Source organism: Mastigoproctus giganteus, chromosome 5, assembly GCF_048544385.1.
Source record: "Mastigoproctus giganteus isolate SK-2022 chromosome 5, ASM4854438v1, whole genome shotgun sequence".
Classification (NCBI taxonomy): domain Eukaryota; kingdom Metazoa; phylum Arthropoda; class Arachnida; order Uropygi; family Thelyphonidae; genus Mastigoproctus; species Mastigoproctus giganteus.
In genome coordinates this window covers 168,599,169-168,626,203 of record NC_143579.1, presented here as the reverse complement: position 1 = coordinate 168,626,203, position 27,035 = coordinate 168,599,169, and the positions used below count along the sequence as shown (strand labels likewise).

General features: G+C 39.5%; 1 protein-coding gene across 1 annotated transcript in view; it reads left to right on the top strand.

Moving 5' to 3' along the window:
- LOC150085823 (telomerase-binding protein EST1A-like) overlaps positions 1–27,035 on the top strand; it is a 228,408-nt gene that overhangs the window by 55,712 nt on the left and 145,661 nt on the right. The window contains 1 exon segment of the mRNA XM_090374707.1: positions 6,620–6,837. Within this exon segment, the coding sequence (XP_090230833.1) occupies positions 6,620–6,837 (218 nt within the window).

The following is a 27,035-nucleotide window of genomic DNA, read 5'->3' as shown; positions in this document are numbered from 1 at the left end:
TTAACTATACTCTTAGCAAGGTACAAGGAAGTAACGTATGCCTGCCATTGCTCAATAAGCAGAAGAATAGTAGGGTTTTAATTATAATAAATAAGTAGTTTAAAGGTTTAATCACTTTTTTGGGCATATATCTTTTGTATTCAGCTAAGGATACAACTAATTTAACATTGTGATCATTATAATATAGCATATACAGGTAGTTCTCAACTTTGAGTTAATTCGTTCCTAGCATGAGCTCATAAAGCAGGAATATATTTCCGATAGACATAATGTTAAAAATAGGGGTTACGTTCTCAACAATGGAATTAGTTAGCTAATTAGTTTGTTTAAACAATGATTGATTTATGCAAAGAAATGAAAATGTAGCCTGTAAAATCAAGCAAATTATAATAATAAAGAAATTATTTATGACTTACAAATGTTAAAGAATGTTTATTCAAACATTCTTTAACATTTGTAAGTCGTATCATCATCGACTAAATGCACACTCATTGATCACTTATTATTGGCTCGGCACTCTTTGGTTTGTTGCACAAAGAGTAGTCTTCTTCAGAAATGCATCAAGAGGCATTTGTTTCCAATATAATCTTCTCTTTTCTTTATAAATTTCAGTAGCACGCATAAGCATTTTTTAATGGAACGCACAAATTGCAACTAACACCATTTGCGCAGAGTAACAAGTTTACGAAGCTTAAAAAAAAAAAAGGAATAAAGAGTAGATTCTGAAATTTTATTTGTTTTTTATACGATTGAAGATTTCAGCAAAGGGCAAACACATTTCACCATAATAACGTAAAAAACCATGCAGCTCCAGCTATCAGTATTTTCGCAAATGCAATAACATCGAGTTTACTACCCATTTATAAGAAAAGCACTAACAGAAAGTGCAAATTGTTTTCTGGCCGTGACCTCCAGAAATGTGCTTTAGAAAAATATCACAAAGCCATTCAAAATTGGTTCTTATAACAGAACATATGATAACGATGAAAGTGTAGTGCATTTTAGTGATTTGAATTGGTAACTAATACAATTTACACTATAAAAACGATCTTTTAGAGAATTATATAGTGAAAATTTCAACTTCCGAGGTCGTGGAACAAATTATCAAAAAACAATGTGTTATTAGGTTCACATTATGATATCATGATACAATGGCGCCTCTGGAAGGGATAATATCGTAGTGGGGGTACACTGTATTGTATAGCTACGAGCGTGGTTTGAAATGTGATATTTTTTATGAATTTTTAACTTTTTTTTTTTTTTCTTTCTTTTTTTTTTTTGCAATTAATGTTCATATTTTCGATTTTGTTGATACTTGAAAAAAAAAAAACTCGTAAACCCGGGAACTCGTAAAAGCGAGAACTGCCTGTATCTCGAACTAGATACAGGCAGATACAGGGTAAGGTATAATGTAAAACTAGATAGGGTAATATGTATCACTGCATTAGCTTAGTATAGTATTGTATAGTTAAGTATAGTATAGTATAGTGAATTAATCTATTAAATTTATTAATCTTATTAATTTTCATTGTTAATTAATTAAATCGTATTTAAATGAAAATCATGCCCCAGACTAGAGTAGCAAAGAAATGTGCACAAAGAAGCGGGTGTACCGTGGCTCGGGGGAGAACCAAGTAGAGTGATTCTCCAACGCATCACAGTCTAAAAAAATGTGCAACTTGTGAAATGTTTGCAGACTGTCTGGAACAGGACATGATCTAGCCAAGGAAGATGTCTTTGCGTGTGTGCTAGGTTCTGAGTGTCAAGAAATTAGGTACCTCAGCATTGTGACGAGTGTCTGAGAGTTTGAAGAGTAGGGTAGATGCCCCAGACGGAATTAAAATGGAAAGCCCATCAAGCTCTCAGCTGCCCAACTCAATGCCAGAGCTTATTCTTGTGCATCAGGCAACACAGCGACAGTCTTTAGGGCAGAATGTGCTGGTCCCACAGGAGCTAGTTATTGTTGGTGACTATTGTCAGAGAGATGGGAAATATATTGTGCAAAAAGGATAGGTGATGTAGAGCAGATATCTTTTAAGGGCACAATGGGTGATATTATTGTACACGTTGGCACTAATGACGCTAAGATCAGGAGATCTGTGGACTTAATTAACAAGTACATGTCAGTGTTGAAGAAAGTCATGAGTTAGGGTTAAATTTGACAGTGTTTACAATTCTGCCCAAATATGATAGGAGGGAGTATATGATGTGAGAACGTTGTCAATCAGTTCGGTCCTGGAGAGATTGTGCAAGACTTGTGGGGTAGAATTTTTCGCAGCATGGTCTGTGCTTGTTAACTGGACAGATTGGCCTCATCTTGCGAAGGGATCGCATCAACACCACTTTATCCGTGTACCAGGATCAGATGCCCATTGCTGAGACCCCTTCAGAGGGGGGTGGAATTACTGCTGACCTTGGCAGCTTGGGATTTATGCTGACCCTGAGTATTTATATTGCACTGTCCTATCTTCCATTTTTCCCTTACTAACTTCCTTTTCCAGGGGGAGCCTTTCTTACCTTTCCCCTACCCCCATACTTCTCCCACTATACCCTCTCTTTTCCTTCACAGGGCTTTCCCAGATCCAGTTTCTGATACACCCAGTATGAGATGTGTACAACCTTGCATGCCTCCATGTGGCCAAGGATGGGTGGCAGGGAGCACCTGACCAGGTGTTGGATCTCTAAGATGCCAGATGCCAATCACAGACCAGGATCTCTAAGATGCCAGATGCCAATCACAGACCAGGATCTCTAAGATGCCAGATGCCAATCATGCAACACATGAACAGAACACATCACACCTCTTACACATCCTACATATGAAAAGCCTCATCACATATGCACTTAAGCCTTGAATAGGTGAAACCCTGGGGGTTTGCAACACCAACACATTTGACATTTTTGTCCCATAAGGACCCCCAGTAGGCCTTATATTCCTCCACACCTTGCTTTTCAGGTTACTACATATACCAATGGAAGCAGCATAAGAATCGTTTTCACCTCTGATTTTGGCTACCATTAAACTGTTAGTACGCATTTCCTTTTCCACAAACTGCTAGTTTGTGGAAAAGGAAATAGGAGTGCAATATTCTTGCCACTCCTATTTAAGTGTATCAAATCTCTGTAAAAACAGCCTGTCCTATAAACAAGCACAGACCATGTTAAAAAAAATTCTGTCCAATTAGCATTGCACATTAGTTTCAGGGCTGGATTGATTGACATGGCTCCTTTCATGTCTGGGCAAAATTTCAGTCACTTTAAAATTTAATCCTAACTCATTGCTTTTCTCAACATTGCCTTGTACCTGTTAAGTAAATCCTCAGATTTCCTACTCCTAGTATCATTAGCTGACATGTACAATAATATTACCTTTTGTATCCTATTTTAGCCCCAGTCAAACATGCCCTGGTCCTGTTCCACCAAGCCTTTCTGCATGGTGTATTTCCTGTTTTCATTAAAATAGAATTTCTGACAATAGCTATTCCTGTGGGGCTAGTGCTTTCTTCCATTGAGGATTCTGTTGTATTGACCGTTGCACAAGTGTCAGCTGCAGTATTGAGCTGGGCAGCTAATTATTTGATGGGTGTCTCATTTTAGTTCCTTCAAGGCCTACAAATTTATTCTTTGAGTTCTCATGTTCACTTATCAGCACATTGAATTTGCACTTATTCTTCATACACTCTTTGCATTGAAAACACACAAAGGCATGGTCTTTGACTGTATCACGTCTTTTTACAGACTGTTTTGCAAACATACAGATACAACTGTTCATATTATAAAACCTTGATTTGTAGGAGAATTGTCCTTGATGGTTTTCCTTATAGCTAGAGCATCCCACTACTTTGAGCTCTGCTTTTCTGCTGTAGTATGAGGTATGATTTTTAAGTTTACATATAAATTAAAAATAGTCCACTAAGAAATATGTAAGTACAATAATAATGCTACAGTATTCCTTGGTTATGCAACAGTATTATGTCTACGCTATAAAATTAGGTTATGTATTATGTTATACAATTACATTATAAAATCACGTTTGTATTACAAATTTATATTTTACAGACTTGTTGAAAATACTTCTAATATTACGCTGAAAGGACAGAATTCATGTGATACCTGGTTCCTGGGCAACACAATGCTGTCACCCCTCTCGCTAGTAGACTAACCCACCGCTTGGCAGGTATATAGATATACTACATTAACATAGATGTTAGTTGTGAGTTACCTGACTTTGAAAGAGGGATGATAGTAGGTGCCCGATGCATGGGTCACTCTATTGTGGAGGTGGTACTGAAATTGCACTATCCTCGTTCGACAGTATCATGAGTGTATTGGGAAAATGCCATTTCTGGAATAACATCTCATCATGGATAGCCCTGTGGGTGGAGAAAGGTGGTGAATGAATGTGGCTGTCGACGTCTGTCTCACATTGTTTCAGCCAACCGGAGAGTGACAATGGCACAAATCACTGCCGACTTCAACAAGCGAGAAACGTCTCCACCAAGACCATCAGGCGATCATTAGCTGCAATAGGTTGCAGGAGCCGTTGACCCACCAGAATCCCATTTCTAACACCATCACACAGGACTCTACGTCTCAACTTGGCGAAAGAATATTGGCACTGAACCTCGGATGATTGGAGATGGGTCTCCTTGTCCGACGAGTCCCATTTCCAGTTATTTTGAGTGAGTGGGAGGGTGCATATCTGGCAGAAACTTCACGAAGCTATGCACCCGTCATGTCAACAAGGATCTGTTCTGGCAGATGGATGGCCGGTGATGGTCTGGAACATGTTCATCTGGCACACGTTGGGAACTCTGGTACATCTAGATGCATCTCTGAACAGTCCAGGTTACGTGTCCATTTTTGCAGACCATCTGCATTCCTTCATGGTCACCATGTACCCACAGAGCAATGGACTCTTCCAGCAGGACAGTGCGCCTTCCCACTGAGCCGTGGTGACTTGAACATGGTTCGAAGATCATTCCTCAGATTTTTCCACCTTGGAATTTTTTCCCCATTCACCAGACATGAACCTTGTGATGCATCTTTGGGATGCTGTGGAAAGATCCATCCGAGCTTTGGATCCTCCACCCAGGAATGCAACAGAATTATGGACAGCGGAGCAGCAAGCATGGATGGAAATGCCTGTGGAACTCTTTCGTGAACTAGTGGACTCAATGCCTTGCTGCATGACTGCCCATATCCGGGCGAAAGGTGGGCCTACCCGTTATTATGCAGGTATTCCATGATTTTTGCCCAATCAGTATAATGTTAAATAGTTTTTATTGCTCTTATACTGATACAATGAACAGTGAATAATGGTAGCAGAATTCTCTCCCTTCTTGTAAATGTATGAAGCCATTTGGCACATGCCCTAAAGCATTGAAAGTTAGTGGCTTCATCATCACTGTGGGTATTCAAAATAACCTTCTCGAGCAATGATACAGGTGGAAACACATCTTTGCATTCACCATGATGAGCTCCATCATGCATAAATCACTTGCATGCTCCCTTCTGTATGTTGCTTGTTCAAGCAATGCAGGCAGATAATTTTTAAAAAAATCAGTGTAAATGTTATTGCCTCGTCTGTGTCGTAGTTCGAGGTTCAGTCAAATTGTAACCAGTGACACTGGCTCAAACATTAAGGCCAAAGTTTGTGGAATTCCATGGAAATTGAAGGATCTCATGAAAATTTTCTTCTGTCCACTGGTGTCAGATATAAAAATTGATGGTACCATCTCTGCTAAATTGTTCTTGATCATTGTAATCATTGTTAGTGTCAATCATCTGACTGGTGCATAAACATTGGCAGAATGTAACATATGTTAAATATTTTGGGAGAGGAGCCTAACTCTCTGTAGATGATTAGATGCTGCTTGTGAAGTATTTTTTAGATGGTTGTCTGTGAAACAATTCGGTTAGAATCCATTCTTCTGATTCATTTAGGTGCTTGAGTTCATTCCCTCAGTTACTGTTTACTGGTTCAGATAATCCATTTTCTCTAAGATGACAATGTACTCCAATGATTTTTCTGTTGGGACACTATTATTCTGGGATGCCTCCTGCTAGAGACACTAGCTTCTTTTCTGTTACCATTTGCGTGGCTGTATTTTACTTTAAATGCATGTTGTCTATTTGAGCATGTGAATTGCAATTTATGTCCACAAGAATCTGTAAGGAGATTAAATAAAAATCAATTCCAAAGCATTGCTTACAGTATCATTATAGAAAGTAGTAACTTTGCAAGGAAGCATTTCTGGACTTATGTTCATATGAACTCTCCCCCCCCCCCACCAACCATCATCATTTTGTAGAACTTGCATCCCAACTCTGGTCAGAACTTTCATAAACACCCTATATATCTTACTCTGCATGGTTTTTCACTTAGTATATTTTCATGAGTTGAAATAATGACACACTATGTACCTTCTTGTCAAAACACAGATGAAGTAGAAACTTTTATTAACAATTTAGACTTGTTCCAACTACAGCAGGTGTTCAACATTACTCAGTTCCATATTATTCTGTGTCATACTGTTTGTTTAAAACTTGTATTCAGATAATTTGAAGACCGTTATAGGATATGCAGAAAGTATATTCTTTTCCTTGTTTATTTTAGGGAACTGTTTTCTATGAAAACCTTTTAGAAAAGCAGCAGGAGACATTTGGATTCAGCTTTTCCCAACTATTAGACACTGAAGGAATAAGACCTCAAGGACTAGCTGAATCTCTCAGACTTGTTTTCATAAGTGCCCAAAAAATATTTATATATCTAGGTGACCTTGCAAGGTATCGGGAGCAAGCTTGTGGAACTACAAATTATGGAAAAGCCAGAAGGTATGCTGTGATCATTGTTTAGTTATTTGCCTAATATGTGAATAATATTAATTGTTGGAATACTATATATTTGTGATACTCAAAAGTAGCTTCATAACTTTTAAAGTTTGTAAACATGTTTATTCAGTTCACATGTACTGGCAGTATTAAAAATAGATAATTTAAAGTTGGAGTTTTCATGCTCAGTTATTATTGAAGGAATTTGCACTAGGGTAAACAGAAATGGAGACATACACAAAATATTCACTGTACAGAAAGAGCATAATGAATTTTTTGAATGAAAGAAATTAAGTATACAATGCAAGTTAATCAGAAATTTTGCATAATATTCGGCAAAACTACCAAGCAGACATTTGATCTATGATTGGTAAGACTTTTTTAGCCATCGGTTGTTTGGTGTGCTAGAGTAACACCAAACAACCTGTGTTTGGTGTGCTACAGTAACAAGCCTACTATAAGTGAAGAAACTGTTTGGGAAATGAGAAAGGGTTTTAAGTCACAGTCCACAAAAATGAACGTATTTGGCCATTACTTGGTGTACTACAGAAAAAATTGTGGAGAGTGGTGTGTAAGTGGTTGCATCTAATGCAATGGCTTGTATCATGAAGATGATACAAGCCATTGCAGCTGACAAGAGAGGGCGCTGACTCTATTTAAAAGTTACAGCTGACAGTTACAGGCTCCGCAAAAACGATAAGTGTTTGCCTTTTATTTACATGATTGTTGTTTTATATTGTACTTAATACGTAGTCATATAGTTATAGTTACGCTGGTTATTTTTTATTTTAATTTAGATAAAGAGTTTTTGTGGATTTTACTTACGATAGGTAAAACCGTTATTTTTGTTCGATTTTTGTAGCCATTGTTTTTGTATATAGGGAATTCAAAGTTTTTGCAGGGAATTCAAAGTTTTTAATTGAGGTAGCTAGGTAGCTCTAACGCATAATTATATAGTAATACGCTTCACTGTTTCTATTTCATAGTTTCTATTCAAATACTACTGACATTTAATTTATTGATTTTATTAATTTAAACTACCATGCCCCGAACTAGAGCAGCAAAGCAACGGGCACAAAGTGGCAGGAGTGTTGTGACTCGGGGGAGAACTGAGGGGGGCGATTCTCCAACGCGTCACAGCCTAAAAAAATGTACAACTTGTGAAATGTTTGCCGAACTCTCTGGAACGGAACATGATATTGCCATGGGGGATGTCTTTGTGTGTGCGCGATGTAAGGAGTGTAAGGAAATCAGGCGACAACTCAGCGTTCTTATGGGCCTATATGAAAGTTTGAAGGACAGGGTGGATGCCCTCGAAGGAAATAAATTGAGGGCCCATCAAGCTCTCAGCTGCCCACATCAACACCAGAGCGTGCACTTGGTCATCACGCAACACAGCGGCAACCCCCAAGGCAGAATGCGCTGGTCCCACAGGAACTATTAGTTGTTGGTGACTCTATTGTCAGGGAAACGGGGAACATGCTATGTAAAATGGATAGGTGGAACAGGACCAGGGTATGTCTGCCAGGGGCAAAGGTTGATGACGTTGTAGAGCGGATATCATCTTTCAAGGGCACAAAAGGTGATATAGTTGTACACGTTGGCACTAATGATATTAAGAGTAGGAGACCGGCAGAATTACTCAACAAGTACAGGTCACTGTTGAAAAAAAGCCGAGAATTAGGGTTGAATTTAAAAGTGTCTGCAATTCTGCCCAGACACGATAGGAGGGAGTATATGATGAGAGCCTTGTCGATCAATTCGGCCCTGGAAAGATTGTGCAAGGCTCAAGGGGTAGAATTTTTTTCAGCCTGGACTGTACTTGTTAACAGGAGAGATTGCTTCTACAGGGATGGGATACACTTAAATAGAAAGGGTGCAAGAATATTTGCTGATGCTATCGAGGCAGTGTTAGGTGGGTCGGAAAACTGCTAGTTTGGGGGGATACAAAGACTAATAGTTTAACAGTAACCGCAGGCAGAGGTGAAGGTGATTCTTGCACAACTTCTATTAGAATAAGAAGCGACCTGGAGCGAGGGGTGTTGGGGGTTTCAGGGACGGATGGCAGTCATCCTGGAATAGTTGGGTATATGGGATGTGTTAGGGTAACGAGGAATAGGCATAGGAGCATGTATGCTTGCATGTATACCAATGCTAGAAGTATAGTAAATAAATTTGATGAATTTGAAGTGTTGGTCAAGACATCAAAGGCGGATATTGTTGGGATAGCAGAGACGTGGTGTCACAAAGATATAAGGAATGCAGAACTGGAATTTGGGGAGTACAATGTGTACAGAAAGGATAGACAGGACAGAAAGGGAGGAGGTGTTATGCTGTTAATTAAGAAAAACATAAAATCAAGAGAAGTGCATCCAGTTGATATAGATGGACAGTGCACTGTTGAGTCAGTTTGGTGTGACATAAGCACTGCAAAAGCAAAAATAAGAGTAGGAGTGTGTTATAGGCCTAATGACTCGAATGAGTACAATGAACAATTGTACAGAGAAATAGAGTGGGCCAGTAAATCAGAATGTCTTATAATGGGGGATTTTAACTTCCCAGATATTGACTGGAACTTGTGGGTTGGTCACTAACACACTAGTCAGACTTTTGTGGATTTATTGGATGATTGTTTTCTGCAGCAGCATGTTCGAGAGGCAACCAGAGAAAGTAATACTCTTGATCTGGTTATCAGCAGTGATCATTCGTGTATTAAGAATTTGCAGATAAAGGAACCACTAGGTGGCAGTGATCACAGTGTGCTGAAGTGGGATTTACTCAAAGAGGTAACTACCGTCAGGGGTAAAGGAAAGGGTTTTTGCTTCCGTAAAGGGGAGTACAGTGGTCTCAGACAGTTTTTAAATTCTGTACAGTGGGATCGACTGACGATGTTCCAAACAGTAAATTCTAAGTGGGAAGCATTCAAGGAATTAATCGTGGAAGCTACTAGACTTTTCATACCGATGAAGAAATATTGTTCAAGGTTTAGGCCTAAATGGTTATCAAATGAACTAATGAGACTCGTGACAGAGAAGAAAAATGCATGGGATGCATATAAATTATCAGGCGACGCAGAAGCCTGTAGCAGATATAAGCTAGTCTGTAATCAGGTCACAAAGGAGATTCGGCAGGCAAAGGCGGATTACGAGAAATCTTTGGCAAAAGATGCTAAGAAAAACAGCAAGGATTTCTTTACTTATATAAACTCTAAAAGGAAGGGGCTGAATATGATTGGTCCACTTGACATCGATGGTTCGACTGTTGATGATCCTGCTCAGATAGCAAACAAACTGAATGAGTATTTTGCATCTACATTCACACGTGAGGAATCATTACAGTTTGAAAATGGAAGAAGGTTATCAAATTGTAGCAGTGTGCTTAATGATTTTGTAATAACTGAGAGCAAAGTGGAGGAGAAATTGTTGAAGTTAAACATAAGAAAGGCACCTGGGGCGGATGGGATCTATCCAGTTATATTAAAGGAGGCGGCAAAGCAACTAAGCAAACCCTTAGCCATAATTATGAGAGCATCCTTGGACTCAGGAGAGGTTCCCACGGACTGGAGATGTGCAAATGTATCCCCAATTCACAAAGGAGGTTCGAAGGGTGACACGAATAATTACAGACCAGTTAGTTTAACTTCTGTTCCGGGTAAAATAATGGAGTCACTGGTTAAAGATGCATTGCAGGATCATCTAGACAAGACTGCAGCAATAATTCAGACACAGCATGGGTTTGTTAAGGGAAAGTCTTGTCTGACAAATTTGATTGGTTATTATGATGTGGTCACAAAGGAACTGGATGCAAAAAATAATTTTGATATCATATACTTGGATTTCAGGAAAGCTTTTGACACTGTTGCGCATGGAAGACTACTGTACAAATTGGAGCAGAATGGTATTAAGGGTAAGTTGCTGCAATGGATAAAAGGATGGTTAAGTGGGAGAAGACAGAGGGTGGTAATCAATGGGTGCTGCTCTTCGTGGACTAATGTTATTAGTGGAGTCCCACAGGGTTCGGTGTTGGGGCCACTGTTGTTTTGTATATTTATCAATGATATTGATGAAGGTATATCAGGCTTAATGTCGAAGTTTGCAGATGACACGAAGGTTGGCAGGGTTGTTAATGACAGTAATGGCAGTGTGCTACTGCAACAGGATCTAGATAATTTGGGCAGATGGGCTAAGAAGTGGCAACTGAAGTTTAACCTTGACAAATGCAAAGTACTGCATATGGGTAGAAGTAACCCCAGAGAAACGTACCAACTGTGTGGTACTACACTTAAGGTGGTAGAAAATGAAAAAGACCTGGGAGTAATTGTGCAGTCAGATATGAAGTTTTCTGAGCAATGTAGACAGGCTGCTAGGGCAGGTCATGGGGTTTTGTCAATGATATATAGGAATTTTGCTAGCAGGGAAAAGGAGGTGATTGTCCCTCTGTATAAGGCAATGGTCAGGCCACGTCTTGAGTACTGCGTACAGGTCTGGAGGCCTCAATTTAGGAAGGATGTAGATTTGCTTGAGCGTGTACAGAGAAGAGCAACACGATTGGTGAGGGGAATGAAGGGATCCTCTTACCAAGAGAGGCTTAAGTTCTGCAAATTGCAGTGGCTGGAGACTAGGCACCTGCGCGGTGATCTGATTGAGGTCTATAAGGCCTTGAATGGGTTGAGCACGCTGAATTCTGATGGGATCCTCCCACTTGTTCAGAATACGAACCTACGGGGACATAAGTTCAAATTAAGAAAGGATAGATGTAGAATAGATGTGCGGAAATTTGCCTTTAGCCAGCGGGTTGTTAATTGCTGGAACAAACTTCCATCTGTCGTTGTGGAAGTTGATAGGTTAAATAAATTTAAGGAGGAATTGGACAGGCAATTGGAGGGTATGGTGTGATTTTTTTTTTTTTTTTTTTTTTTTGGCTGATGCTGCATAAGCTCCTACACTGCTTTCTTGCATCAAGTGCCACTACTACTACTACTACTACTACTACTACTACTACTACAAGATCAGACACTAGACATTCTTTGTTAGCATCTTTACTAAGATGTCAAGAAGTAGATGTAGAGAAGGTGTAGAATTGCATTAATGCTTTGTGTTTAGGGATGGGAATGCACACGTGACTTCACAGGCATAGTTTTGTAATGTGCTTGAGACAGTGTCAAAATTTACATGTTATTCTGTTGCAAGTTGCAGAAAGGTGTATAGCCTATCTTCATCACAGTAAATAACAATCAAGAGTATCTCATTGTGCTGGAGAATTATTTAATATTAGTAGAGACATATGATGCAAGAAAGAAAGCTTATATAGCATCGGCCAAAAAAAAACACCTCCCATTTCACCCATCCATTCACTCCTAATGTTTGTATAGTTCTGCCTTGATCTTGTTTAATTGTTTTAGTTGTTGATCTCCACTACAACAGGTGGAAGTTTTTTCCAGCTATCAATCACCTGCTGGCTAAAGAAGAATTTCTGCACATCTATTCTACAATTGTCTTTCCTTAGTTTGAATTTGTCCCCTCAGGTGAGTAATCTGAGCAAGAGGAAGAACCTCATTAGCATTGAGCTTGCTCAAACCATTCAAGGCCTTATACACCTCAATTAGATCACCTCGCAGGTGCCTAGTCTCCAGAAGCTGCAATTTGCAAAACTTAAGCCTTTCTTAGTACCACCAACCCACCCTTGGTTCCACTCGTCAATCTCACTGCCCTTCTCTGTACTCTTTCCAGCAGCTCTACATCTTTCCTAAAATGAGACATCCGGATGTGTATACAGTGTTCAAGGTATGGCATTACCATTGCCTTATACAAGGAGACAATCACCCACTTATCCCTGCTAGCAAAATTCCTGTCTATCATTGACAAGACACCATGAGCTACTCTTACAGCCTGTCTGCACTGCTCAGAAAACTTCATATCTGACTGCACAATTATCCCAGGTCCTTTTCATTCTCCACTACCCGAGTGTAGTACCACCCAGTTGATAGGTTATTCTGGAGTTATTGCTACCCACATGCAGTACTTTACATTTGTCAATGTTAAACTTCACTTACCACCTCTCAGCCCATCTGCTCAACTTTACCAAATCCTGTTGCAGTAGCATACTATCATTACTGTCATTGACAGCCCTGCCAACCTTCGTACCGTCTACACACTTAGACATTAACCCTGATATATCTTCATCAATATCATTGATAAATACCGATAACAACAATGGGCCCAACACCGAACCCTGGAGGACTCCACTAATAACATTAGTCCATGAAGAGCAGTGTCCATTGATAACCACTCTGTCTTCTCCCACTCAACCATACTTTTATCCATTGTAGCAACTTGCCCTTAATGCCATACTGTTCTTATTTGTACAGTAGTCTTCAGTATGCCACAGTATCATAAGCTTTCCTAAAATTCAAGTATATAATATTAAAATTGTTTTTTGCATCCAGTTCCTTTGTGACCACATCATAATGTCCTATCAAATTTGTCAGACAAGACTTCCCCTTAAAAAACCCATGCTGTATCTGGACTATAACTGCAGTCATGTCCAGATGATCCTGCATTGCTTCCTTAACCAGTGACTTCATTATTTTCCCTGGAAAAGAAGTTAGACTAACAGGTCTGTAATTACTTCTGTCACTCTTTAATCCCCTTTGTGAATTGGGGACACATTTGCACATTTCCTGTCCACGGAGACTTCCCCTGAGTTCAAGGAAGCTTTCATAATTATGGCTAAGGGTTTGCTTACTTCCTTTGCTGCTTCTCTTAATATAACTGGATAGATCCTATCCACGCTGGCACCTTTCTTATGTTTAATTTCAACAATTTCTCTTCCTCTTTACTCTCAGTTATTACAGAATCATTTAGCTTATTGCCAGAGTTTGATTAGCTTCTGGCCTCCACTTCCCTACAGACTTCCTCATTTGTAAATGTAGATGCGAAGTACTCATTCATTTTGTCAGCTACCTCAGCAGGTTCATCAACAATCGAACTGTTGATGTCATGAGGACCAATCTGATTCACCCCTTCCTTCTACAGTTTACGTAAGAAATCTTTACTGTTTTTCTTTGCATTGTTTGCAAATGATTTCTTGTAATCTGTCTTTGCTTGCCTAACGTCCTTTGTGACTTGATTGCAGACTAACTTATATCTACTATAGGCATCTGTGTCTTCTGACAATTTATGTGCATCCCATCCATTTTTCTTCTGTGCCATGGGTCTCATTAGTTCATCTGACATCCATTTGGGCCTGAACCTAGAGCAGTATATCTTAGTTGGAACAAAAAGCCTAGTAGCTTCCCAGATTAATTCCTTCAATGCTTTACATTTATAATTTGCTGTTGGTAACATCATCAGTTGGTCCCACTGTATAAAATTTAAAAAATCTCTGAGACCACTGTAGTCACCATTGCGAAAGCAAAAACCCTTCCCTTTTCCCTTCCTGATGGTAGTTACATCTTTAATTAATCAATGTGATCACTGCCACCTAGTGGTTACTTTATTTGCAGATTCTTAATGCATTAAGAATCATTGCTGATAATCAGATCAAGAGTATTACTCCCTCTGGTTGCCTCTTGAACATGCTGTTGTAGAAAACAGTCATCTATTAAATCCACAAAAGTCTTGCTAGTGTTTGAATGACCAACCCACAAGTTTCAGTCTATATCTGTGAAGTTAAAATCTGTCATTATAAGACAATCTGATTTACTGGCCCAATCTATTTCTCTGTACAGTTGTTCATTCTACTCATCAGAGTCATTAGGACTATAACAGACTCCCACTCTCAACTTTGTTTTCACAGTGCTTATGTCACACCAAACTGACTCAACACTGCGTCGTCCACCCATGTCAACTTGATGCACTTCCTTAGATTTTGTGTTTCTTAACTAATAGCATGACCCCTCCTCCTCTTCTATCCTGTCTATCCTTTCTGTAGACATTGTACTTCCCAAATTCCAATTCTGCATCACTGACACGCACCTATTTCTCCTCTGAGTTTACCTCAACACAACCCATGTATTTACTTGTCCTATGATGACTTTTTCTAACAGCCTTTGAAATCCACAGTACCTCGCTTTGCAGGCTGCTGCCATTCCAATAGACGAATCACTTCTATTGGAAGAATGGAAGTGATCTATTCTATTCTTCGTGCCACGTGCAAGAATCCCTTTTACCTCTGCCTGTGGCTACCATTAATCTATTAGTCTGTAAATCCTCCCCCCAAGCTAGCAGTTTTCCGGCCCACCTAACATTGCCTTGATTGCATCAGCAAATATTCTTGCACCCTTTCTATTTAATTATATCCCATCCTTGTAGAAACAATTTCTCTTGTTAACAAGCACAGACCTCACTGAGAAAAATTCTACCCCATGAGCCTTGCACAATCTCTCCAGGGCCAAATTGATTGACAGTGCTGTTATCATATACTCCCTCCTATCGTGTCTGGGCAGAATTGCAAACACTTTCAAATTTAACTCTAACTCGTGACATTTTTTCAACGTTGACCTGTACTTGTTCAGTTCATCCGCAGATCTATTCTTAATGTCATTAATGCCAACATGTACAACAATATCACCTTTTGTGCCCTTAAAAGATATGTCTACAACATCATCAACTTTTGCCTCTGGCAGACATACCCTGGTCCTATTCCATCTATCCTTTTTTGCACAATATATTTCCCATCTCCCTAACAATAGAGTCACCGAAAATAATTAGCTCCTGTGGGACCAGCTCATTCTGCCCTGAAGGTTGCTGCTGTGTTGCCTGATGATCAAGTGCAAACTCTGGAATTGATATAGGCCACTGAGAGCTTGATAGTTCCCCCAATTTAAGTCCTTTGAGGGCATCTACCCTGTTTTTCAAGCTCTCATAAAGGCCCATAGCAACACTGAGTTGGCACCTAACTTCTTCACACTCCTTACATTGAGCACACACACAAAGACCTTGGCAATATCATGTCCCATTCCAGAAAGGTCTGCAAACATTTCAGAAGTTGCACATTTTTTAAGGCTGTGACTCATTGGAGAATCGTCCCCTTCGGTTCTTCCCCAAGCCACAGCACTCCGGCTACTTCGTGCACATTTCTTTGCTGCTCTAGTCTGGGGTATGATTTCCATTTAAATACGATTTAATTAATTAACAATGAAAATTAATAAGGTTAATAAATTTAATTGATTAATTTACTATACTTGACTATGCAATACTATACTAAGTTTATGCAGTAATACGTATTCCGATTTATAGGTTTACGTTATACCTTAGCTATCAAATTCGAGATATACATTATCAAGTTATGCTATGGGAGTGTCCATATTTCTGGCATTCAAAACAACAAGTGGGATTAGAGATATAAGTTCAAATTCTGCAGTTTAAATAGCCAGTTTTTACTGAGGGTGGCAATTCTGGGGTGCTGAAAGTTAATATTATGGATCAAGTGTGAACAAGATTTCCATCTTTCTTAGTCACACGTTTGGTGATGATTACCTTTTGATTGCTCAATTCTTGAACTAATTCCTCTTCAGACACTGTAATTAGGTCCCACTCTGTGATGACACCTTTGGACAAATTTAATGTATTGTGGGGAGGGGGGTGACAGATACTGGCAGCCCACCAAAAGTTGTTTTGAGCAGCCACTCAGAATGTTTGGAGGTGGTTGTTTCTATCAGGATGTCTCCTAATTGTAGACGTCTAACCATTTTTGGTGTTCCAGCAATGGATTCCAAATATCTCTGGATAACAAATGGTGATAACTTGCCTACAGGAGAGAGAGAGAGAGAGAGAGAGAGAGAGAGAGAGAATGAATCACCATTAACATTAGTATTAACATTGACAAATGTAAAGTACTGCATATGGATAGAAGTAACCCCAGAAGAACGTACCAACTGTATGGTACTACGCAGGTAATGGCGCTTCCGTAGCCAGGTGGGAAGGAGCAGCAGGGGGTAGCACACGCTTCTTGATTAGACCGGGGTTCGAGCCCGTCACCACCAAATACGGAGGATGCGGAAAGGTCAGGGAATGACCACCGCATATCCTGGAGCAATATGACCTTAGTTGCTAATGCTCCTAAAAACCAAATAACAAACAAACAACAGGGCAGGTCATGGGGTTTTGTCAATGATATACAGGAATTTTGCTAGCAGGGAAAAGTCCTTCTGTATAAGGCAATGGTCAGGCCACGTCTTGAGTACTGCGTACAGGTCTGGAGGCCTCATTTTAGGAAGAATGTAGATTTGCTTGAGTGTGTACAGAGAAGGGTAACAAGATTGGTGAGGGGAATGAAGGGATCCTCTTACCAAGAGAGGCTTAAGTTCTGAAAATTGCAGCGGCTGGAGACTAGGCACCTGCGAGGTGATCTGATTGAGGTGTATAAGGCCTTGAATGGGTTGAGCATGCTGAATTCTTATGGGATTCTTCCACTTGTTCAGATTACGAACCTAAGGGGCTATAAATTCAAATTGAGGAAAGACAGATGTAGAATCGATGTGCAGAAATTTGCCTTTGGCCAGCAGGTGGTTAATTTCTGGAACAAACTTCCATCTGTCGTGGAAATTGATAGGTTAAATAAATTTAATGAGGAACAACCATTCATTAAATAAATTTAATGAACGGTTGTGTAAAAAAAATTTTTTTTTTTTTTTTTGGCTGATGTTGCATAAGCTCATACGCTTGCTTTCTTTCATCACATGCCACTATTACTACTACCACCAGAAAGTTTGTCATCTCATTGCACTGCGCTTCTCTTTGAAGTATTTTCGGTTGATTAGTGTCATCGACATCAGACATTTCCGATCTTGAGCTTGAAGGCTCGAATGGCAGAAAATTATTCAAATCCATGCAAGCTCCTTTTAGCCCTGGTAGAGGGAGATTCTTCTCCCAGGTTTCCGGCCCTGCCAAAGTGGAGGCAAAAGTGGTGCCAACCAGTGACCAAGCGATAAGAATAGGAGAGCAGTGCTTTTGCTACCGATAGCAGTAATGCTGCAAGCGGGATTAGCAGTGACATTGTGAGTGGTCAGCAGTGATGTTGCGAGCGGTGGGGGATTTATGAAAACACTAGTACTTGCCCTAGGAAAAACACTAGTTAATCACAGTAAAAAGATCACTTGAGAACTATCGCTTGGCACTCAGGGCCACCCAAGCTGAATTATATATGGTTAGTCAAAAGCAGATTTGCACATTTGGCACCTCAACTCTTTTATTATTTACTCCTCAATGAAGAAACATACTGACAGAAATTTAATTCAAATCCCAAGCTGCAGTGGAAGTAACAGCATTTTTATATGACTTCCAGCAGTACTGCACCACAAATCCTAACAGAATTCAATGTCTTGCCAGACCTGTTGTCGTATGGCTGGTGTAACTGTATTGATTGCTGCAATGATTATTCTCTTTAAGTAATCCATCTTCTTCATATCAGTTGGTGGGGAAGGGGGCTTGTATGTCTGGTCGTTAATAAATAAAAATAAATTTTCTGTTTATACTCTGGGATAACCACATGGTCAGAGGAATTTATTAAATTGAGAGGATACAGGAAAGAGCACCATATTTAGCAGTCACGTGTGCACTAATGTACCCTCATTAATATAACCCCACGAAATGAGTTCAGTAGTGTGAGATCTGATGAGAAAACTGGCCAAAGAACTGAATCTTCATGTCCTTCCCATTGATCTAGAAAGTGAAAATCAGATAAAATTTTTGCAGCCAGGCGTCCTTGGTGAAGATGTAGAATTCTGTAGCTGCTGCAAACAGATACGTTTTCCTTGAAATTTTATCGTATTTTTGATTAGTTAACATATTAAATTGGGTTTTACAAATAGATTAAATAGGCGTGGTAGCGTTCATTAGATTATTTTTTTTAAATTTAGCTAGCATTTTTGTAAGTTAAAAGTCTTTACTCATACCGCTATCATGCTGGTGTTTTGGCGGGAATATCGTAGTGTAACCAGTAGAACAGAAGAATAGTAGGGCTTAAATTGTAATAAATAAGTATTTTGAAGGTTTTAATCACCTTTTGAGCATATATCTTTTGTATTTTATCATATTTTTTATTAGTTAACATATTGATTTGTGTTTTACAAATAGATTAAATAGGCTTAGTAGCATTTGTCAGTGTATTTTTAAAATTTAGTTAGTGACTTTGTAAGTCACAACTCGCTACACCTACCGCTATTGTATCGCTGTTTTGGCTGAAAAATTGTAGTGTATCCAGTAGCACAGAAGAATAGTAGGGTTTCAATTCTAATAAATAAATATTTTGAAGGCTTTAATCAATTTTTGGGCATATATCTATTGTATTTAGTTAAGGATATAACTAATTTAACATTGTGATCATTACGGTATAGCGTAACTGCCGGCATTCAATGTCTGGTAAGACACTGAATGCTGTTAGGATTTGTGCTGCATTACTGCTGGAAGTCATATAAAAATGCTGTTACTTCCACTGCAGCTTGGGATTTGAATTAAATTTCTGTCAGTATGTTTCTTCAATGAAAGAGTTAAGGTGCCAAATGTGCAAATCTACTTTTGACTAACCATATATAATTCAGCTTGGGTGGCCCCGAGTGCCAAGCGATAGTTCTCAAGTGATATTTTTAGTGTGATTATCTAGTGTTTTTCCTAGGGCAAGTACTAGTGTTTTCATAAATCCCCCACTGCTCTCAACATTACTGCTAATCCCACTTGCACCATTACTGCTATCGCTAGCAACATACTGCTCTCCTATTCTTCTGATTGCTTGGTCACTGGTTTGCACCCCTTTTGCCTCCACTTTGGCAGGGCCGGTAACTTGGGAGAAGAATCGCTCTCTCCCAGGGCTAAAAGGAGCTTGCATGGATTTGAATAATTTTCCACCATTAGAGTCTTCAAGATCGGAAATGTCTGATGTCGATGACACTAATCAACCAAAAAGACTTCGAAGAAGTCTTTTTGGTTGATTATGCAAGATTTTTGGTTGATTATGCAAGCGTTATGAGCTTATGCAGCATCAGCCAAAAAAAAAAAATTTTTTTACACAACCATTCCCTCTAAATGTTTGTCCAGTTCCTCATTAAATTTGTTTAACCTATCAACTTCCACGACAGATGGAAGTTTGTTCCAGCAATTAACCACCTGCTGGCTAAAGGCAAATTTCCGCACGTCTATTCTACATCTGTCTTTCCTCAATTTGAATTTATATCTCCTTAGGTTCGTAATCCGAACAAGTGGAAGAATCCCATCAGAATTCAGCATGCTCAACCCATTCAAGGCCTTATACACCTCAATCTTATACACCTAGTCTCCAGCCGCTGCAATTTTCAGAACTTAAGCCTCTCTTGGTAAGAGGATCCCTTCATTCCCCTCACCAATCTTGTTACCCTTCTTTGTACACGCTCAAGCAAATCTACATCCTTCCTAAAATGAGGCCTTCAGACCTGTACGCAGTACTCAAGACGTGGCCTGACCATTGTCTTATACAGAGGGACTTTTCCCTGCTAGCAAAATTCCTGTATATCATTGACAAAACCCCATATCCTGCCCTGGCAGTCTGTTTGCATTGCTCAGAAAACTTTATATCTGACTGCACAATTACTCCCAGGTCTTTTTCCATTTTCTCCCACCGAAAGTGTCGTACCGCACAGTTGGTATGTTCCTCTGGGGTTACTTCTATCCATATGCAGTACTTTGCATTTGTCAATGTTAATACTAATGTTAATGGTGATTCTCTCTCTCTCTCTCTCTCTCTCTCTCTCTCTCTCTCCTGTAGGCAAGTTATCACCATTTGTTATCCAGAGATATTTGGAATCCATTGCTGGAACACCAAAAATGGTTAGATGTCTACAATCAGGAAACAACCACCTCCAAACATTCTGAGTGGCTGCTCAAAACAACAACTTTTGGTGGGCTGCCAGTATCTGTCACCCCCCCTCCCCACAATACATTAAATTTGTCCAAAGGTGTCATCACAGAGTGGGACCTAATTACAGTGTCTGAAGAGGAATTAGTTCAAGAATTGAGCAATCAAAAGGTAATCATCACCAAACGGGTAATGACTAAGAAAGATGGAAATCTTGTTCGCACTTGATCCATAATATTAACTTTCAGCACCCCAGAATTGCCATCCTCAGTAAAAGCTGGCTATTTAAACTGCAGAATTTGAACTTATATCTCTAATCCCACTTGTTGTCTTAAATGCCAGAAATATGGACACTCCCAGCAGGCATGTAGAGGTGATGCCGTATGTCCAATTTGTGGTTCCAAGGAGCATACACAAGCAAATTGTACAAGCTCAACTCCCGTTTTCCCTAACTGTAAAGAAAGTCATCCAGCCTTTTCAAAATCATGTGAAATGTGGAAAACAAGGAAGAAAATACAAGAATGTAAAACAGAACATAAAGTGACATACCGTGAGGCATGCAGACAAGTTATGTTGACAGTGCCCAGCCGTTCTTATGCATCTCATACTTGAAGCTCTCACTCAACAGCAGCTCAAACTGATGTAACTATACCACCCAGCACATCTGTAGCTAACTGGGTTAAAACTACACTAGCAAACTCTAGAAAAGACACACTTTAAGCTAAAACCAGGAAAACGACCAACACTCCAATTAGCATCCCAACCGATACTCCAAAGGATTTGCTTTACAACGAAAAATTGAAAACCACTAAAGAGAACAAGAAAACCGATTTGCCTGCTAACAGCGTGGAAGTTGATGTCCACTCAGAATTTGAGGAACCCATACTAGAACTCCATGCAAATGACACAATGGATATTGGATGCCTCATCTTCCCAAAAAAAGACTGAAAAAAAAAAATGCTTTTCATTCAAAAAACAGTCAGGTGAATCATCCCCAACAAAACCTAAATGATGCACACCATTTTGCAATGGAATTGCAAAACAAACAATATCAAAGATCTAATTAACCGATTTTCTCCAGTTGCCCTTTGTCTCCAGGAAACTTATCTAACCTTACAAATTTCTCCTTTGATAAAGAACTACTGCAATTATCAAAGAGATCGTAATACAGCTAATGCTGCACATGGTGGTGGTGGTGGCAATCCTCATAAATTCAAAGATCCAAACTAAACGTATCTCTCTTCAGACTGAATTAGAAGCTGTTGCTGTTCGTACAAGTGTTATGGCAACATGGAGAGTTATACGAACAGCAACAGCTTCTAATTACTTCTACCCAAACCATACTGTTATTCTAGTTACTTCTACTCAAACCATACTGTTTAAAAGATCTTGTGAAGATCTCATCATGCAGATTCCTCCACCTTTCTGTATATTAGGGGATTTTAACAGGCATCACCCCTTATGGGGGCACTCCTAAATTAGATAAATGGTGTAGATTCATTGAAAGATTTCTAGAGGCCCTAAACCTCACTATACTCAATACTGTTGCACACACTCATGTACAGCTCCCAAATGGACATGTCTCAGCAGTTGATCTCATTTCTCTATTTGATTTCCAGTACTAGTCCTGACTATAGAGTGGTACGTGCTAAATGATCTCATGGGTAGTGACCACTTCCCAATTGTTTGTAACCTGCTCACTACACAACCACCATTAGATCAACCCTGCAGGAACTGGAAATTCTCTAAAGCAATTGGGCCAAATTTCAGTCAGCAATCACTCTGGACAAAAAAACTATTCAACTACAGCCTATAGCTAAAGTCACTGATTATATCACATCCCGTCTTTTAGTTGCGGCTAAATACTGAATTCCATTATCAAATCCCCCTACCCGACATCATTTCAAATATTGGTGGAATGAAGAGTTCACAAAAGTGAAGAAGGGGAAAAAATAAAGCATTTAATTATTCTGTTGATCTTAACTACACCCAATCTTATTAGCTACAAGAAGCTAAGGGTAAAAGCACTTTTCATTCAAAGGAAAGCCAAGAAAGTTTCATGGACTCAGTTTGCATCTACTATCAATAAAACACCAACTCCAGATTAATATGGAAGAAAATTAGGCAGCTTTCTGGAAAGTTTTCAACAATCTCTTCCCCAATTCTTTCCTGCAATGGGCAAGAATTCTCTTCTCCTCTAGATATTGCGAATTCTTTGGGCAAAACCTTTGCCCAAATCTCAGCTGCTTCAAACTACACTCCAGAATTCTAGAAAATTAAAACCACCGCTGAACAGAGAACCACCAACTTTCGAACCTCACTATCACTTCCATATAATCAACCTCTTCAATATTGTGGACTTTTATCAAATTGCCTTGGTAAAATTCTTGAAAAAATGAACCACAGTAGACTCATTTGGATCATTGAAACTCAACATCTACTGAGTAATTGTCAACATGGCTTTTGCCAAAACAGGTAGTAGTAGTAGTAGTGCCATGTGAAGCAAGAAAGCAAATGTATAAGCTTATGCAGCATCAGCCAAGAAAAAAAAAAAAAAAAAAAACACCATTCCCTCCAAATGCCTGTCTAGTTCCTCCTTAAATTTATTCAACCTATCAACTTCCACAACGACAGATGGAAGTTTGTTCCACCAATTAACCACCCGCTGGCTAAAGGCAAATTTCCGCACATCCAGTCTACATCTGTCTTTTCTTAATTTGAATTTATGCCCCCTTAGGTTCTTAATCTGAACAAGTGGAAGGATCCCATCAGAATTCAGCGTGCTGAACCCATTCAATCCTTCTACATCCTTCCTAAAATGAGGCCTCCAGACCTGTACGCAGTACTCAAGGCGTGGCCTGACCATTGCCTTATACAGAGGGATAATCACCTCCTTTTCCCTGCTAGCAAAATTCCTATATATCATTGACAAAACCCCATGACCTGCCCTGGCAGCCTGTCTGCATTGCTCAGAAAACTTCATATCTGCCTGCACAATTACTCCCAGGTCTTTTTCATTTTCTACCACCTTAAGTGTAGTACCACACAGTTGGTACGTTTCTCTGGGGTTACTTCTACCAATATGCAGTACTTTGCATTTGTCAAGGTTAAACTTCAGTTGCCACTTCTTAGCCCATCTGCCCAAATTATCTAGATCCTGTTGCAGTAGCACACTGCCATTAACAACCCTGCCAGTCTTTGTATCATCTGCAAACTTCGACACTAAGCCTGATATTCCTTCATCAATATCATTGATAAATATACAAAACAACAGTAGACCCAACACCGAACCCTGTGGGACTCCACTAATAACATTAGTCCAAGAAGAGCAGCACCCATTGATTACTACCCTCTGTCTTCTCCCACTTAACCATACTTTTATCCATTGTAGCAACTTACCCTTAATACCATTCTGCTCCAATTTGTACAATAGTCTTCCATGCACAACAGTGTCAAAAGCTTTCCTGAAATCCAAATATATGATATCAAAATTATTTTTTACATCCAGTTCCTTTGTAACCACATCATAATATCCTATCAAATTTGTCAGACAAGACTTTCCCTTAACAAACCCATGCTGTGTCTGAATTATTGCTGCAGTCTTGTCTAGATGATCCTGCAATGCATCTTTAACCAGCGACTCCATTATTTTACCCGGAACAGAAGTTAAACTAACTGGTCTGTAATTACCTGTGTCACCCTTCGATCCCCCTTTGTGAATTGGGGATACATTTGCACATCTCCAGTCCGTGGGAACCTCCCCTTAGTCCAAGGATGCTCTCATAATTATGGCTAACGGTTTGCTTAGTTGCTTAGCCGCCTCCTTTAATATAACTGGATAGATCCCATCCACCCCAGGTGCTTTTCTTACGTTTAACTTCAACAATTTCTCTTCCACTTTGCTCTCAGTTATTACAAAATCATTAAGTATCCTGCTACAATTTGATAACCTTCAGCCATTTTCAAACCTTAATAATTCCTCACGTGTGAATGTAAATGCAAAATACTCATTCAGTTTGTTTGCTATCTGAGCAGGATCATCAACAGTCGAACCATCTATGTCAAGTGGACCAATGAGATTCATCCCCTTCCTTTTAGAGTTTATATAAGTAAAGAAATCCTTGCTGTTTTTCTTAGCATCTTTTGCCAAGGATTTCTTGTAATCTGCCTTTGCCTGCCTAACCTCCTTTGTAACTTGGTTACAGATTAACTTGTAGCTATCATAGGCTTCTGTGTCACATGTTAATTTGTATGCATCCCATGCATTTTTCTTCTCTGTTACGAGTCTCATTAGTTCATTAGGTAACCATTTAGGCCTAAACCTTGAACAATATTTCTTAATAGGTATGAAACTTTTAGTAGCATCCACGATAAATTCCTTGAATGCTTCCCATTTAGAATTTACTGTTGGTAACATCGTCAGTTGATCCCACTGTACAGAATTTAAAAACTGTCGGAGACCACTGTACTTGCCTTTACGGAAGCAAAAACCCTTTCCTTTACCCCTGATGGTAATTAAATCTTTAAGTAAATCCCACGTCAGTACACTGTGATCACTGCCACCTAGTGGTTCTTTTATCTGCAAATTCCTAATATATGAATGATCACTGCTGATAACCAGATCAAGAGCATTACTTTCTCTGGTTGCCTCTCGAACATGCTGCTGCAGAAAACAATCATCCAATAAATCCACAAAAGTCTGACTAGTGTGTAAGTGACCAACCCACAAGTTCCAATCAATATCTGGGAAGTTGAAATCCCCCATTATAAGACAATTTACTAGCCCACTCTATTTCTCTGTACAGTTGTTCATTGTACTCATTCGAGTCATTAGGCCTATAACACACTCCTACTCTTATTTTTGCTTTCGCAGTGATTATGTCACACCAAACTGACTCAACAGTGCACTGTTCATCTATATCAACTGGATGCACTTCTTTTGATTTTATGTTTTTCTTAATTAACAGCATAACACCTCCTCCCTTCCTATCCTTTCTGTGCACATTGTACTCCCCAAATTCCAGTTCGGCATTCCTTATATCAGTTTGACACCATGTCTCTGATATTCCAACAATATCCGCCTTTGATGTCTTGACCAACACTTCAAATTCATCAAATTTATTTACTATACTTCTAGCATTTGTATACATGCAAGCATACATGCTCCTACTCCTATTCTTTGTTACCCTAACACATCCCATATACCCACCCGTTCCACGATGACCACCACCCGTCCCTGAAATCCCCAACACCCCACGCTCCAGGTCACTACTTATTCTAATAGAAGTTGTGCAAGAATCACCTTCACCTCTGCCTACAGCTACTGTTAAACTGTTAGTCCTTGTATCCCCCCAAGCTGTCAGTTTTCCGACCCACCTAACACTGCCTCGATAGCATCAGCAAATATTCTTGCACCCTTTCTATTTAAGTGTATCCCATCCCTGTAGAAGCAGTCTCTCCTGTTAACAAGTACAGTCCAGGCTGAAAAAAATTCTATCCCTTGAGCCTTGCACGATCTTTCCAGGGCCGAATTGATCGACAAGGCTCTCATCATATACTCCCTCCTATCGTGTCTGGGCAGAATTGCAGACACTTTCAAATTCAACCCTATTTCACGGCTTTTTTTCAACAGTGACCTGTACTTGTTAAGCAATTCTGCCGGTCTCCTACTCTTGATATCATTAGTGCCAACGTGTACAACTATATCACCTTTTGTGCCCTTAAAAGATGATATCTGCTCTACGTCATCAACCTTTGCCCCTGGCAGACATACCCTGGTCCTGTTCCACCTATCCTTTTTACAAAGCATCCTTAGATCTGATGATCATGGCCGAATCTGAAATTCGCAATGCCTTTGTGAAAAATTAACACCTTGTTATGGGTCCCCATAGATATAGAGAAGGCATTTGATACCACTTGGCGGTATGGCATTCTCAGTGACCTTCATACTCTTGGTCTACGAAGCAAAATGTCTGTATTTATTAGGAACTTCCTCCAGAGCCACACTTTCTAGGTTTGATATCAAACCTCCCTTTCTACTACATTCTCACAGGAAGGAGGAGTACTACAAGGTTTAGTATTGAGTGCAACCCTATTTGCCCTTAGAATTGATTCCATCACAAAAGACCTGCCAAATACTGTGGAGGTGTATCTTTATGCTGATGATCTCTATTTCTTGACATTCTCAGAATATGAGATCTATCAAATGGCAGTTGGAGATGGCCCTTCAATAAAGTGCAAAGGTGGGCTGAGCTCAATGGATATCAACTTTCCCATCAGAACATTTAATCCACTATTTCACAATCTCTATAAAAATAAACCAAGTAAAATATGACCAGCAGGCCTACGGCTCCTTGAAATAACACAGAATTGGA